The following is a 14,846-nucleotide window of genomic DNA, read 5'->3' on the forward strand; positions in this document are numbered from 1 at the left end:
ATAACATCCGTCCAAAATAAGTTGTGAGCTGTCATCACAATCAAGGAGTCACATGATAATAATCGGATAGGTGGGAAGTGCAGTCCCACCATAAGAAAGGAAGACCCAGACGCTCTGGCACTCGGACTATTATCAAGACTCGCCCCCAGTAGACCGAGTCTTGGCACAGAGTTACCATTATTAGGCACATTCCTATTTCGGTAGAGATCACGAAATTACCAATCTATTAGCTGACGATATCTATTATTAAAACAGTCGGCCACGTCATCGCCAAATTTCTAGGAAACACTATATTTATCTCCATTTTCTTGTAGTATAAAAGGGTAAAAACCCCATAAATAAATGTACGTTATTTCTAAGATCACTCAAACTCCAAGTAATTCATTATATTCTCTCCATCTTTCAAAATACCGACTTAAGCGTCGGAGTGACTGTTGTGGTCACCCACCACCATCTCACATTTCCTCCCTTGCAAGTTCTAGTCAATCATATTACAATATTATTCCGGCCACGTCATCAATCTAATCTTAACTACATCAAATAATAAATATTAAATTGTAATTCATATATTTATATAAATGAAATGAAAAATTAGTTTTTTAGAATATTTAGAAGTTTTTTTTTTTGTGTATAATTATATATTGTCAAAGCAAAAATACTAAATTGCATAAAAACTTTTTTTTACTCTTTTGAAAATTACGTCAAAATAATTTTTATAATATTTGTTTATTAAAAGTTATAATTATAAAAATCAATTATCCTATAAAATTAGAAAAAAAAATTTAAAGTTTAGAATAGTATATGGTATATTTAATATTTTAAATATTTAGAAAATTTTATTATTTAGAAAAAAAAGATATTTTCTAATTAATTATTTTGATGTATTGCTTAAATAATTAAATAATTGAATATTTTAGTTAGTCCCTCAATAGCATAATTTTTATTTACTTTTTTTAATTATTTTAAAATTATTGTCATTTTTCTTTTTTATTATAATAATATACAAATTAATTATTATAACACTATTTAATTTTATTATATTTTTTAAAAGCTTTTTAAAATATTTTTTAATATTTAATAAATGTTAATATATTTAAAATGAATATAATTAAAAAAATAAAATAGGATAAAAATTATGGAAAGGAATATATAATTATTTATAATATATATTTATTAAATTATCTTACCGAATATAATTATTTAACCTTATTTAAATATAATTATTTAATTACAAATAAAATTTAGATGATGGGTTTTTTTATTTAGTAATATGAAATTTATGAAATGTAATTTATTAAATTAAAATTAAAGGAAATTAATAAAAAAATTAAACGTTTTGAAAATTTTAAATGGACGACTCCTATTTATATAGGAGATGCTTCACTCTTCCGCTCTATACTCGCAGTATCTCTTCCAAAAAAAAAAAAACTTGAAGTCTCTCGATGGCTGGTGTTGAAGAAACCCTGGGAGAACTAAACAAGGAGTCCTTTGTTTCTCTTCTGGGAAAGATCATAGGAGAGTCCAAATATGTGCAGAACAACCCACCGGATCTGATCCCGGAGGAAGACAGAGTGGTGAAGCATGTGTTGGATTCTCTCCTGCCTCTCAGCACCACCACAGGAGGAGGTCCCTTGATTGTGAATCATGTCAGTTATTTCCCTGGCCGAGGCAATCTTATCGTGGAGTACCCAGGAACCGAACCTGGGAAGATCTTGTCTTTTGTTGGAATGCATATGGATGTTGTCACCGCTGATCCAAATGACTGGGTTTGCTACTTTCCTCTTTGCTTTATTAGTCTAAGTCTTGTTCGTGTTCAGTTATCTATAATCAAATTTTACTTAGTTTGTTGGCTTTTGGATTGTTTATAGCCGAGTTTAATTTGGCTTGTTGGTTTTGAGATTATTGTTTAGATTTCATTGGAAATTGGGTTAGCATTAGAAATTTCTTGGCAACAAGTTTTGAAGTGGGTTTGAGCTGATTGATTATCTAAGATTTATATTTCTGGCAATATGCATGGTATGGTTTTTTGGGTTTTGCTGATTGATTTTGGTAATTGCTATCGTGGTTGAATATATTATATCACTAATTTAGAGTTTATATTCTCAATTATTATTATTATTATTATTATTATTTGTAAATTAGAATTATTTGTAGATGAGACATAAGGATGATAGTATGGCAACATATGCAGGAGTTTGATCCATTCACGTTAGGTATCAATGGAGATAAACTTTGTGGCCGTGGTACCACCGATTGTTTGGGACATGTTGCCCTTGTAACTGAACTCATGAAGAGGTTGGCAGAGACGAAGCCAAAACTGAAATCAACAGTTGTTGCAGTCTTCATAGCTAGTGAAGAGAATTCTAGCATAGCTGGAGTTGGTGTAGATGCACTTGTGAAAGATGGGCTGCTTAATAAGCTAAAAGGAGGTCCTCTGTAAGCAATTCATATTCCTTGTTATAGATCAAAATGAGGATTATCATAAGTGAAGTATCCTTTAGAATCATGGAGTTTAAATAATTTAGACTCTTCCCTCCATCCTTCACCCCCCTTTCCTTCATCGTACCCTCCAAGATATGAAATATATTTTAATCAATGTGTTTCTGTGTTCATAGTTTTTGGATTGACACAGCAGATAAACAACCTTGTATTGGTACTGGTGGCATGATACCTTGGAAACTTCATGTCACAGGGAAACTCTTTCACAGTGGTTTAGCACACAAGGTATCATTACAATATTTATTTTCCAGGAATTCTTGTTTGTATTTGTGATTTTGTAAGCATATCCACTGGCATAAATAATTACCATATTTCAACTGCAAAAATATGAAACTTGAAAATCTTAAAAGTCTGGGTTACTGGTTCTGCTTTTCATTTAAATAATTTATGCAAAACTGAAACATATTTAGGTGGGCCTCATTTTCAGTTCTAAGTTTCCAGATAACGAGAAGAATTTAAACAAAGAATTTATATATCTGTTGGAGGCATTTTTTGCTAATTCATGGATGGACTTGTTAGTAGGCTTTTAAACATGACTACATGCATACCAAGTGTTGTTTTTTTTTTCCTTCTATTTTTTAATTTCTTTTAGTGAATTGGATACCACATACAAAGTAGGGCATGGATTATGAAATTAAACCAGGCATAATGGGTTTCCATAAATTGAGCCAGATTTGGCTTGTCTAGATCACCATTAAAGTTTAATAACTTATTAACTAATCCCAAATTAAAGCTCAAATCATCTTTTGTTAAGCTCCAGTTTGACCTTGAGTTCATTAACGTGTGTGTATATGTACACACACACACACACACACACACACACACGCTCTCAATTAGCTCGTGAAACACTCAAGTATTGTAATACTTGAATGTAGCTTGACATACTACGAAAGTTTGACATCAACATGCTTAAAATTTAGTTAAATTTAAATTTTAGTGTCCCGAGTTTGAGTAGATTGGTGCATTTTTTTAACACTCTTATGGTTCAAAATTAGCCTTAACCTTTTTAAGGATCTAGACTTCTAAGAAATTCATTAATCCTAAACTGATAAGGACTTGAAATAACACATTCAGACTCCTAAATTCCAGTCAGTATTTCCATCAGAGTTGGAAATTGTCAAAGATCCTTGAGACATTTTAAAATAGGACCAGCAACTAATTTATTTGAATAGACATAGCAAGAGTAAGGACTAGAGGAGACATTGTATGCTATCTTAATAAACCCTCTACCAAATCTCGACCATAATTCTAACCTTCTTACCAAACCTCGACCATAATTCTAACCTTCTTACCAAACCTCGACCATAATTCTAACCTTCTTGAGTCTTTAATCTCGTTTCTTGTGGGCTGCTTATTATTTGTGTGAGTGCTTTACTCTCATGATTAGAAGCTGGAAATATAATAATAATAATAATAATAATAATAATAATAATAATAATTCACTTGAAATGATTACAAGTTGATTTTAGGTAATTAAGATAATTACCAGTGTGAAAGAACTTGCATTAGTATGAAATCTTTATTTTTCTTAATGCAAGTTTCATTTATTCTTAAATATTTTTTTCCTTTGTATACTTGGAAGTTGACTACATATGAATAAAAACAAATTGGGAGTTTTGATAAGCCAGAAACTGGATATCAATTTTAGCCAATCTGTCTAAGTTTACAAATATATTAGGCCTAATGCGCAAAAATGTCTACATCTTTGTGGTGATTTATGTTTGTAGCCAAAACTTTAAATTTTGGCTAATAAAGCCAAACCTTTCAATATAGTCACATTTATAGCTCAAGAATTAAAATGCATTTGGAAAAAGTAAAGCTAGATTGTAATGTAGTATAAAAAGAAGCCACCTTTTTCTACTATATAGGTATAAAAAGAAACTTGAAAAGCATATATTATGCACATAATTTGTAATAATATTTGCTATAAATATTTACTAGAATATTTTTATATATAATAAATATAAACACATATTTAATGTACTACATTCATTTTATTTGGAGTTCATTTATGATAAATATTTATTATATAAAATATATTTATTATATATAATAAATATGAAGTATATTTATTTTTTAAATATTTAGAGTTTAAATTGAGCGACTATTTTTTAATTAAAATAAAAATTCAGGGACTATATTGTAACTTGCAAAATTAGCTTTTCCAAATTCATTGTAGTTCTTTGGCTACAAACTGAAATGGTTTGGCTTTGTTATTCAAGTTTTAAAGTTTTGGATATAAATGTAAATCAATATAAATATTTGGACTTTTGATCTAATCGGTCAATATATTGAGATAATGCAGAGATTGTTTTTCCACAAATAAAGCTAATGAAAACTCCATAAATAACTTTTTCTATATATATATATATATATCATTGAATTGCATTGCTAAAATTAAAACTAGTGGAGGATAAAGTGGATAAAATAAAAAGTTTAGGTACAACTAATTTGTGAAGAGTTATGGCTTTTTAAGTCATTCAACCATATAATAAAGGCTGAATATATAATTACACCTCTATACTAATTGAGATTAACCTATTGAACAACTGAAATGAAATTGCAACTTATTCAACACTTGAACTTATAAAAGTCATAATAATTAAATACAATTAAATCATATTATTGATAATTTATCAAGAAAAGTAAAAATTGATCACACATATTGCTCACTTTACTGTAAGTTTTGTTAACTGTGCAATGAATTTTTATAAATTGACAAAGTGAGACGAGTATAAGTTTATCATTGTATGAAAATTTAGAATCTAATCAATAAAAATTTGAGTACAATTAGCAATAAGTTGAACTATTTCTGACTTCTTTTTATAAATAATCAATGATATGATTAATTTGTATTTAATTGTTGCAATTTTTGGGTTCAATAAGTTACAATTTTAGTTCAGTTGTTTGACGGGCTAATATGAAATAGTATAGGATTGTAAGTATATATTTGAAATTGATCATATAATAAATGTTTACTTTAGGTTCTAAATATATTCATTTTAAAATATATGCACAGTTAATGAATCTGAGCTCTAAAACATTTGGATTATTAATTTTACAAAGAAAAAAGAAACCTGTACCTTTACATTATGCATGGCTAAATGGTGAAGAAGGGAAGGGCAAAGCTTTTAAAGGGAAGGGAAGGGAAGGGAAGGGAAGGAAAAAAAGGGGAGAGTAAAAACTTTTCTCATATTTTTCATAAATTTCTAGAAGTTATATGAGAGTTAGAAAAGATGACAAGTACTTATTCACCAACATGGTAATATGAAAACTCCCTTCATTCCCTTCCCTTTGTCTCTTTTCCCTTCTGATCATGCAATTTTTTTAAGGCAAAAGCATGGTTGTCAAATCAAGAATCGAGATCTTCATTTTATGAATCGAGAATCAAATCGAATCAAGTTGTAAGATTCAATAAAAATTCTAAAATTAATTAAAAATAATATATGTTCTAAAAGTAAGTAAAAAATATCTTATAATAATGTGTTTTGATAAATATATAATTATCATTTATATAATTAGAAATATTCTTTATATAGGATAGATGTGTTCTCTATGTTATATAATTTTATTTTATAATTATGAGCTTTAGAATTATAGCCAATAGTTATTATTATACATATGTTGAAACTCTCATTTAAATTTGATCAAATAATTAAATAGTAAAAAAAAGTAAGTTAATATAAATTGTCATAACTTGACAACTATAGTTAATTAAATTAACTAAAAAGGAAAAAGGAAAAGAAAGAAGAGGGAGAGGGAAAGAATGGATGGTGGAAGAAATAGTTAAAAAATAGTTGAGGAAATGTTTTATGTATACTTTTTAATGGCAAAACTCACTGAGATCTTAAATTTTAAAAATATAAGGTCTGATAAACTCTTTATAAATAATTGATTGAATCAGGTGAAGACTTGGTCGATTCATATTAATTCACTTGATTTACTATTTGATTCTTTCAATTTAATAAGAATTCATATGCATTTGCAATTTACGCTATATATTTGAATTGCTAGGATATAGAATCAAATTGAGTACTGTAAGTTTCAAATCAAGAATTGTAAGATTTAGGTACATTTGAGATTTTTCCTATAGATTTGAATCCATTTGTTTTACGATTTGAATCGAGAATCATAAGGTTCTGACACAATGAGCAAAAGTCTATTGTGGCTTTTAAATTGTGGATCAATAATCAAATAAGTCCTTAATAATCAAACAAGCCCTTAAACTTTTCTGGGGGCCCAAACAAGCTTTTTGGCTATTAAAATGAATTAAATTAGTCCTTTAAATTTTAAAGTAGATCAATTAAGCCCTTGGGAGATCAGTAGGCCCTTCAAATTTTAAAAGTAGATCAAATAAGCCCTTCAAATTTTAAAAGTAGATCAAATAAGCCATTACTTCCAGTTCATATCTTTCTGTGTTTAACTTTCTCTCCATGTGACTATCTTTTCTTATGTCATTTACTCATCTCCACACCATTATTGATGATGGCTAAAAGCAAAAACAAAGCATAATTCCAAAACCATAGAACTCATCTAACTTTATAAAGCAGAAACAACAATGAAACAAAAATCTAAAGAAGATATTGTAAGATATTGTTGAAAAAGAGGAAGAATATGAGGAATTTGAAGAAGAGTAAGAGGTAGAAGAAGATGATTCTGGTGACAATAACAAAGAAGAAGATGATTCTGGTGACAATAACAAAGAAGAAGATTGTTTTCTTACAAAACAATTAGAATCAGTTCTCATATGACCATTATTAAGTTGTTGACAGTGACTGTGATGAAGACAATGCACTCATAGATAGGTTTTTTGAACCCCTTGGCAAATAGTAACTTATCAATATGCTCTGCGATACTGCAATTATTCATCATAATATTGCAGATCAGATACATAAGATGGTTGATGAGGACCCCTTTGCATTAGAAGATTTTCATGCACAATCTTGGTTGTATCTTTAACAGGAATCAAATTGTATGCAGTCCCTTTCGATATATTTCTATAAATTGAAGGATTTATTTGTTGCATTTTAAATTTTGAAGGGCTTATTTATCCTCAGGGGTTTATTTGATCGACTTTTAAAATTTAAAAACTATTTTATCTAGTTTAATAGTTAATGCTTTGTTTGGATGCTGAAAAGGTTCAAGACTTGTGAGACTATTAGGGTCAAAATAGGCCTTTTGCCTTCTTTTTGTTTTACTATCCATCATATTTATTTGTTTCCCATATAATGGTATTCAGAGTACTCTCTCTTTCTCCTATTGTGCTTTGGTGGACTTGTAGGACTCGGTGATTAACTTTAGCAATTGAATATGAAGACCTCCAAATGTAAATTAATTAGTATAGTGATTGGCTCCCTGAGTACATTTTCTGTCATACCTTTGCTGATGAATTCTATATTATATTAAATGGCCAATTTTATAGTTGTTTAAGAGTTAATATGGATTATTTGCAGGCTATAAATTCTTTGGAGCTAGCCATGGAGGCACTTAAAGAGATACAATCACGATTTTATAAGGACTTTCCCCCTCATCCAAAAGAACAAAACTATGGATTTGCAACGGCGTCAACAATGAAACCAACTCAGTGGAATTGTATGTTTCATTTCAGTGATTAATATGTTATTGTGAAAGAAAATGGTTTATTTTGGAAGTCCATCTTCCTTGATGCAGATCCTGGAGGTGGGATCAATCAAATTCCTGCTGAATGTACGATTTCAGGAGATGTCAGGTTTTAATCTTGTCAAAATGTGTGTATATGGGACTATATTAACAGGAGTCTCACCATTGTTTTCTCCCGGTGCAGGTTAACTCCCTTCTACAAGTAAGCACCTGCTTTATCCGAATCACATAATCTCATCAGCTATTGGAAAGACGCCTTGAAATTATTATCTGGATTTATTATTTCTTCCATTTGTTTCCAAGCAATGTGGCTAGGTTTTGGCTTCTCATTTCCAATATTTTGATATATTGCAGTGTCACAGATGTTAAAAAAAAGCTACAAGAATATGTGGATGACATAAATGAGAACATAGAGAAGCTAGATACAAGGGGTCCAGTTTCAAAATATGTCCTACCTGATGAAAACTTAAGGGGAAGGTATGCTTTCTTTGTTGCTCTGACCTTAGAAGTTAGAACAACCCTTTTTTCATGATCCATTGGTACAACTTTACCCCTTGAATTTAAGGACCTCCTACGTATGTAACCATTTGACTTATTTTTAGTTGCTGATCTAAATTTCAATCTTTTTCCTGATGTGACTATATGTTTTTTTTTCTTTTTCTATAGCCTTACTTTGACTTTTGATGAGGCGATGTCTGGAGTTGCATGTGATCTTGATTCTCGTGGCTTTCATGTATTGTGTAAGGCTACTGAAAAGATAGTTGGGCATGTAAAACCATATTCAATCACTGGAAGTTTGCCACTGATTCGAGAGTTGCAAGTGAGAAATAACTCCTTCCTTACTAACTCTTATGATTTCTTCTTCTATGTCTGTACATGTGTAAGTGCACTTGCATGTTCTAATCCTTTGGTTAATGTTTTCCTTGGGTTTTGTAGGATGAAGGTTTTGATGTTCAAACTACAGGCTACGGTATGACATAATTGCTTCTTTTTTTCTTTCAAATGTTTTTTTCATTTTAAATATTGTTGTAGAATTTCATGCCAAACTACCCAATATACAATTGTTTTATCAAACATTTTATCCCTACAAACAATGTTGTAAAGGAAACAAAAGGTGAGAAAAATTCGTTTGGCTTGTAAGGAAAACTTTAACTTGATTTTGGGCCTAGGGGAGTCTTATTACCCAGAGTCCTTAGCTCCAAAGTAGGGTTAAGTAGCTGATGCAAATTCTACGCTTGGTATCCAAAGGAGGTGGGAGAATCACGCTCAATATTATATGCACAAATGTGTAGAGATTTTGTATTTTTAGTCTAGAAGAAGCCAAAAAAAAAAAGATAATTGACCTTATAAAGGCCATTTGTGTATGTTCATTTGCTTGGTGGTAGCTCAACCCAATCAGTGTCTAAAAAACCACACATGGAGGAAGAATTTTATCAAATTTTATCCATTGGCTTGACTTGGCAAATCTATGCTAAAATATTTGTATTCAATTGTTTGTGGCTTAGGCAACACAAGTAGGGCTTCATCACATGGGGATATGAGCCTGTGTATAAAAGGCCCTAGTCCAACTGCTAGATAAAGGGGTTTGGTCAAAAAGTTTAAAGATGTGCTGTTGTAAGGTCTTGTGGGATTTAACTGCAAATATGATTACAGGCGTTAATAATGTCCCTTAACTCTCTTCTGCACTGAGCTGAAAATCAGCTGTGGTAAGGATTGTTGCATAATATGCATATACAGAAATAAAATGCCGTATCTAATTCTAATATGCAAGCTCATGGAAGCTAGTAAATCTTAAGTTACCAAAAATCTATGGTTCTCATGCACTGGTTTTGATTAATTAATTAATCCTTAAGTGCACTGGTTTTGATTAATTAATTAATCCTTAAGTCTGGAAGTTATAGGGAAATAAAAAGCAGCTAACTTTAAGACGAAGCTGTTTAAAATGCCGCTGTCAGTATTTGAGGTTTGTTCATCTCACAGAAAATATTTTCATTTGATTTTTTTATTTGAGAAATTAATGGCCAACTGCTATTTGATTGTAAACTGAAAATGAAATGAGATTGTTTTCCTGCATTTGAAGTGCATTGAAAAAATTGTTTTCTTTCAATGGAGAAGATCATAAGAATGTCAAGATTTATAATCATGCATAATTTACATTTATTCAATGATTATTTGCAGGCTTTGGCAGTGTTAGTAGACTAGTGGATAAAATAGAAACCAGGAGCTAGGACTCACTTTTGTCAAGTATCCCACTTTCAAGAGTTAAGAATCACGTAACTAATAAAGAAATGAATACACTTGCAGGATTTTATTGACTGAAAATGAGATAGTGATGCTTTAGAAGCATGGTATTTAGTCCCAAAGTAATCCTAAACCTTAAATATTGATGTGGAACCACTCAAATAGAGGTAAATGGCAAAAAGGATCCATGTAGAAGCCTCAACTAGCGTGAAATTAAGGTTTAGTTTTTAAGGTAAAATCCTAAACCTTTACCTGGACTCCTACTTCGGATGTGTGCTCCCTGGCCTCCCATAAAGATAGGCTTACTTTTCCTTTCATTTGTCCTAAATTATTGGCTACTTGCTTTTTGAAATATTTCCTCCATCCCATTATTATTTTTTTGCCTTTCCATTTTCATCTGTCTGACTGTCTCAAAATATTATCCACTTCCTTTTTTTTAGATTATGATTAACATATAAATTAACTATTATAATTCTATTTTATTTTATCTTATTTTCAACACAATCCCTCATTAATTTTTTTTTTTTTTTTCGATTTAGACTTCAAACCATCTGTTAGTATTTAATACAGCTTCACATATATCTCCATTTCACATACTTAAATCAATGGAGTTGATTGATGGTTATCTTTTCTCTTTTTTTTTTTTATTTAAAAAAAATAGTGATTAGAACTCATTAATGGCCATATATATGAAGATGAAGGTTAAAAGTTTAAAATCATATTTGGTAGGTAGATATATTTTGGCACACTTCGCATTGAAATTTTGAAGTTAATTTTGGCACTTTAGGCCCTTTTTTTTCTTTTCCGTTTTGGAAAATCATAAATTTGAGTCACACTTACTAATGACATAAATTTAGAGTATCAATTGTCAAATTTATCAATTGCACTGTATATTTTCCACTTTATTGTTTCAATAAAATTTTAATGACCTCATTTTAGATTAAGGATGGATATAATTGCAAAGTTAATGAAAAAATTTGCTCTCTGACTAAAATAATTATCATTTCTTTATCTATATGAAAAAGTAAATTAGACAAATTATGAATGGAAGGAGTAAAAACTTTATTTATTTATCAACTTATTGGCATGCCCCTATTTAATATGCATTGAAAAGTAATATTCATCAGTTTCTAGAATAATTTAGTAATATGAGTTATTTAATTTTTAATAGAGTAACATGAGTGAGGGTATATTAGAAAATAGTAAATAAAATTTATTACTTATAATTATATTAATTGCATTTTCATAAAATATGTACAAATGGAAGCAACCCTATTTTTTGTGAGATGAAGCGAGTAACGTTGGATCTAGCAAAGATAAGCAAAATCCTCATTTGTCCATGAAAATAACATGCATTATGTGGACTTCTGCATTTCTACATATAATAAAAAATTAATATTTCTTTGTCCCATGTCTAATATATTACATGAAAAAAAATGCGATAGTTTGGAATTTTCTTTGATCTATTTAGTTGGCAAACAACCTTTTGCAGAAGTACTTCTTTGTTGAGCCATTAGGTTTTCATAACTCGATGGTATCCAAATATTTTTTTGTTTGTTTTCAACTTTAGATTCAGAGAGTCAACAGTGTTTCCCTCTTTTACTGGGCAGGTTAGGATCAGGTGGTCATTTCAGAGACATTGCCACCTTTAAAAAAATGCAACACCCCTAGAACTTCATATATTGGTTAAATAAGAATGATTAAATGGAGATAGCACATAAATTTATTGTATTTCAGATTAAGCAGTTTTCACTAAGAAAATAGGAGATTACGGGATCGCTAAAATTTGTCTCTAGCCCCTAGGTCTGCTACACTCGATTCTCACTCAGTAACCCCTCACAAGTCTGCTTTCACATGTGGTTTACTCCCACCACTTGTCATGCATCTGAGTGTTCTTGACTGCATATATTTATAGGCGACTTGTTCTTGTGTAGTGAAAATCTTTGCTTTTACGTGTGCTATCCAAGCAAGTAATGTTTGGCTGCAAACGTTGTCAAATTTGGGAATCCAACTTTTCTTCCTACTGCCATTAATTGCAGTTCGCTTGTCGAGCAAAATCCTACTATTTATTTGGGCCTACATAAAATGCTATTGGACTACGTAAATATGAGACATTTAACAGGGATAAAGAGGGAAAGCAAAGAGTATGAACTTCAATAGTTTTACTGGAAGACACCTTAAATATCTTCTGTAGCAGCAGCCTGAGTACTTGCAAAACTTCTAAATGAATTTCTTTTATACTGTTATTTACCAACATAGCTGTAAGGTTATGTTTGATTGAGCTGGAAGTGGCTGAATGAAGGAGGTTTCTTATCTTAATCTCAAATTTGTAAGGGCCACTTTCTTAATGCTTTATGGCGCATTATTTTCATCTTTTAAGTGCCAGTGTCAAAAGCAAAAATTTCTGCTTCCCATGCTTGATATTCTCCCAAGTTCCTTCTAGTTCCTGCAGTTCTGAAATGCAGACATGTTATAGAGAACACACAGACATTCCTACGTATTGATGCTGGGAGTGGTGTCTTATTGTTTCAACCCAAAAAAGCTGAAGCCTAAGCAATATAGCCTGTGAAGATAGTTGAATCCTTTAAAATATAAAAAAGGAATTTTGAACAAGTCCATGCTCCATGGGGTTGGCAATCTGCATGGAGCGGTGGACATGAGAGAATGTACATGGAGTGGTGTGTATTTAAGACACACCGTGATGTCTATTTGTTTCATTTAGTTGCTTGTCCAGAAACTATAATGCTTCATTGGATGAAGGGATCAAAAGGGTAGGACAAGTTATGGTTGGATATCGATTCAGATCCCACTTTGCCGTCTCATCATCCTCCTTGGATGTTAATTACCTATCAGTTCCCATTCCAACTGCTTAACTATCATCTGTAAACTGGATTGGGGAAACATTTGGTTTGAGTTTTTTGCGGGTTGAATTAATGCCTACCGTTAAAACTTGCAATTTTCTCAATCACTTTTCCTCTATAGAGTTGTTTCACTGGTACAGGTATTATGATCTGTCAATGGTCTCTTCAGATAATATTTCATTATGAATTGTGTTTCTTATTTTCCCTCTTTTGTGTATTTGTACAGGTTTAATGGCCACATATCATGCCAAGAATGAGTATTGCCTACTTTCAGATATGTGCCAAGGCTACAAAGTTTTTGTGAGCATCATCTCCCAGTTAGAAGATTGATCTGAATAAAAAAATGGATTCCTAGATGATAATAACACCTGATCACTGCTCATATATGAGTTATTTATAGACGAAAAATGTAAAAGAAATATAATGTTCTGAATTTGGCAAGGATTTTGCTCATTTGTCAGCTTCCTGGCCAAGATCTGCCATTTACAGATACAGGTTTTCTTACAACAAAAATAAAATATTTGGATTTGAGACGACACAACAATTAATTGAGAATTATAAAAATGAAACTTATTATTATAATTTGGTTTCAATTCTGCTCTTTTATACTCATTGATTTGAAACAATGTTGTTGTATTCAATTAACACTTGTTCGATTAGCAGCAAGTGTTAAGGTACTTAGGTACAACAGGAACATTGCTGATCACTTTTGTTCAAAAGTAGTTTTTTTTCTACTTACAAATCAAGTTGAATATCAGTTTTCTCATGACTTTCTGATATATGGATGTTTAACAGACTTGTAAGCTAAACCTGAACACTTTGTAGATTTCATACTGGTTGAGGTTGATTATATAATTATTTTTTGCTACTAATTCTGTTCAAGAATTATTTAACTCCTACGTGTGGATGTGAATTATACATGCTCTGAAGTTTCATAGTTAAGTAGTTAAACTTTTATAAAGAGCATTTTATCTCAATTTTTTTTCTCTTACAAATTAGGAAATATTTAAATGCACTTCAAATAAAATTTTATTGTTTAATGTAATGTGTAAAAATATTTCAAACGAGGGCTTTTGCAAATGAGTATTTTTGAATATGTTCAAATCTAATGATTAAAGATTTTCGCAATTGTTTATTAAATAAGAGCATACAGTGAGAAAATTATTAATGAGACTGATTTTAAAATAATTGAGGAGTCTAATTCCTAAATTTTGTTTTTGGATAGTGGTTGTTCTAATTACATATCAGGTATAAGACTGTTCGACAATATGGTGACAATAGAATTCAAATAGAAGGGAAACAGACAAATGATGTCCTTCCACCTAAATCATTGATGTGATTTGAATAACCAGCAGCATTTTTATCAAAAGATTGAGCCATAAATGACATGCTCTCTTCTTTTTCTATAATATTAGAATGCTTCTCTTCATTTCTTTGCTTGGTCCAGTAATCGGCTGCTATATGATCCAATTTTCCATAATATCACCTAATTAAATTATTTTTGAACTACAAGATCATCCTTCTCATCCTCCATTTATGCCACAACCTCAGCAACAAGAGCCACCATGAGAATTGCCTCGATTTAAAACTTTTTATCATTTGATTTCGTGCGAAAGGAATCTCCTT

At 30.7% G+C, this 14,846-nt stretch overlaps 1 protein-coding gene across 1 annotated transcript; it reads left to right on the forward strand.

Moving 5' to 3' along the window:
* Window positions 1-1,381: 1,381 nt before the first annotated feature.
* On the forward strand, window positions 1,382-13,802 carry LOC110605279 (acetylornithine deacetylase). Its single transcript, XM_021743720.2, has 10 exons — window positions 1,382-1,766; window positions 2,192-2,436; window positions 2,616-2,724; window positions 7,953-8,091; window positions 8,170-8,227; window positions 8,303-8,320; window positions 8,473-8,595; window positions 8,785-8,938; window positions 9,055-9,088; window positions 13,447-13,802. The coding sequence occupies exons 1-10, from the start codon at window positions 1,443-1,445 to the stop codon at window positions 13,548-13,550; spliced, it is 1,308 nt and encodes a 435-aa protein (XP_021599412.1). The 5' UTR covers window positions 1,382-1,442; the 3' UTR covers window positions 13,551-13,802.
* Window positions 13,803-14,846: the final 1,044 nt, after the last annotated feature.

This window comes from Manihot esculenta, chromosome 17, assembly GCF_001659605.2.
Source record: "Manihot esculenta cultivar AM560-2 chromosome 17, M.esculenta_v8, whole genome shotgun sequence".
NCBI classification, from domain to species: Eukaryota; Viridiplantae; Streptophyta; class Magnoliopsida; order Malpighiales; family Euphorbiaceae; genus Manihot; species Manihot esculenta.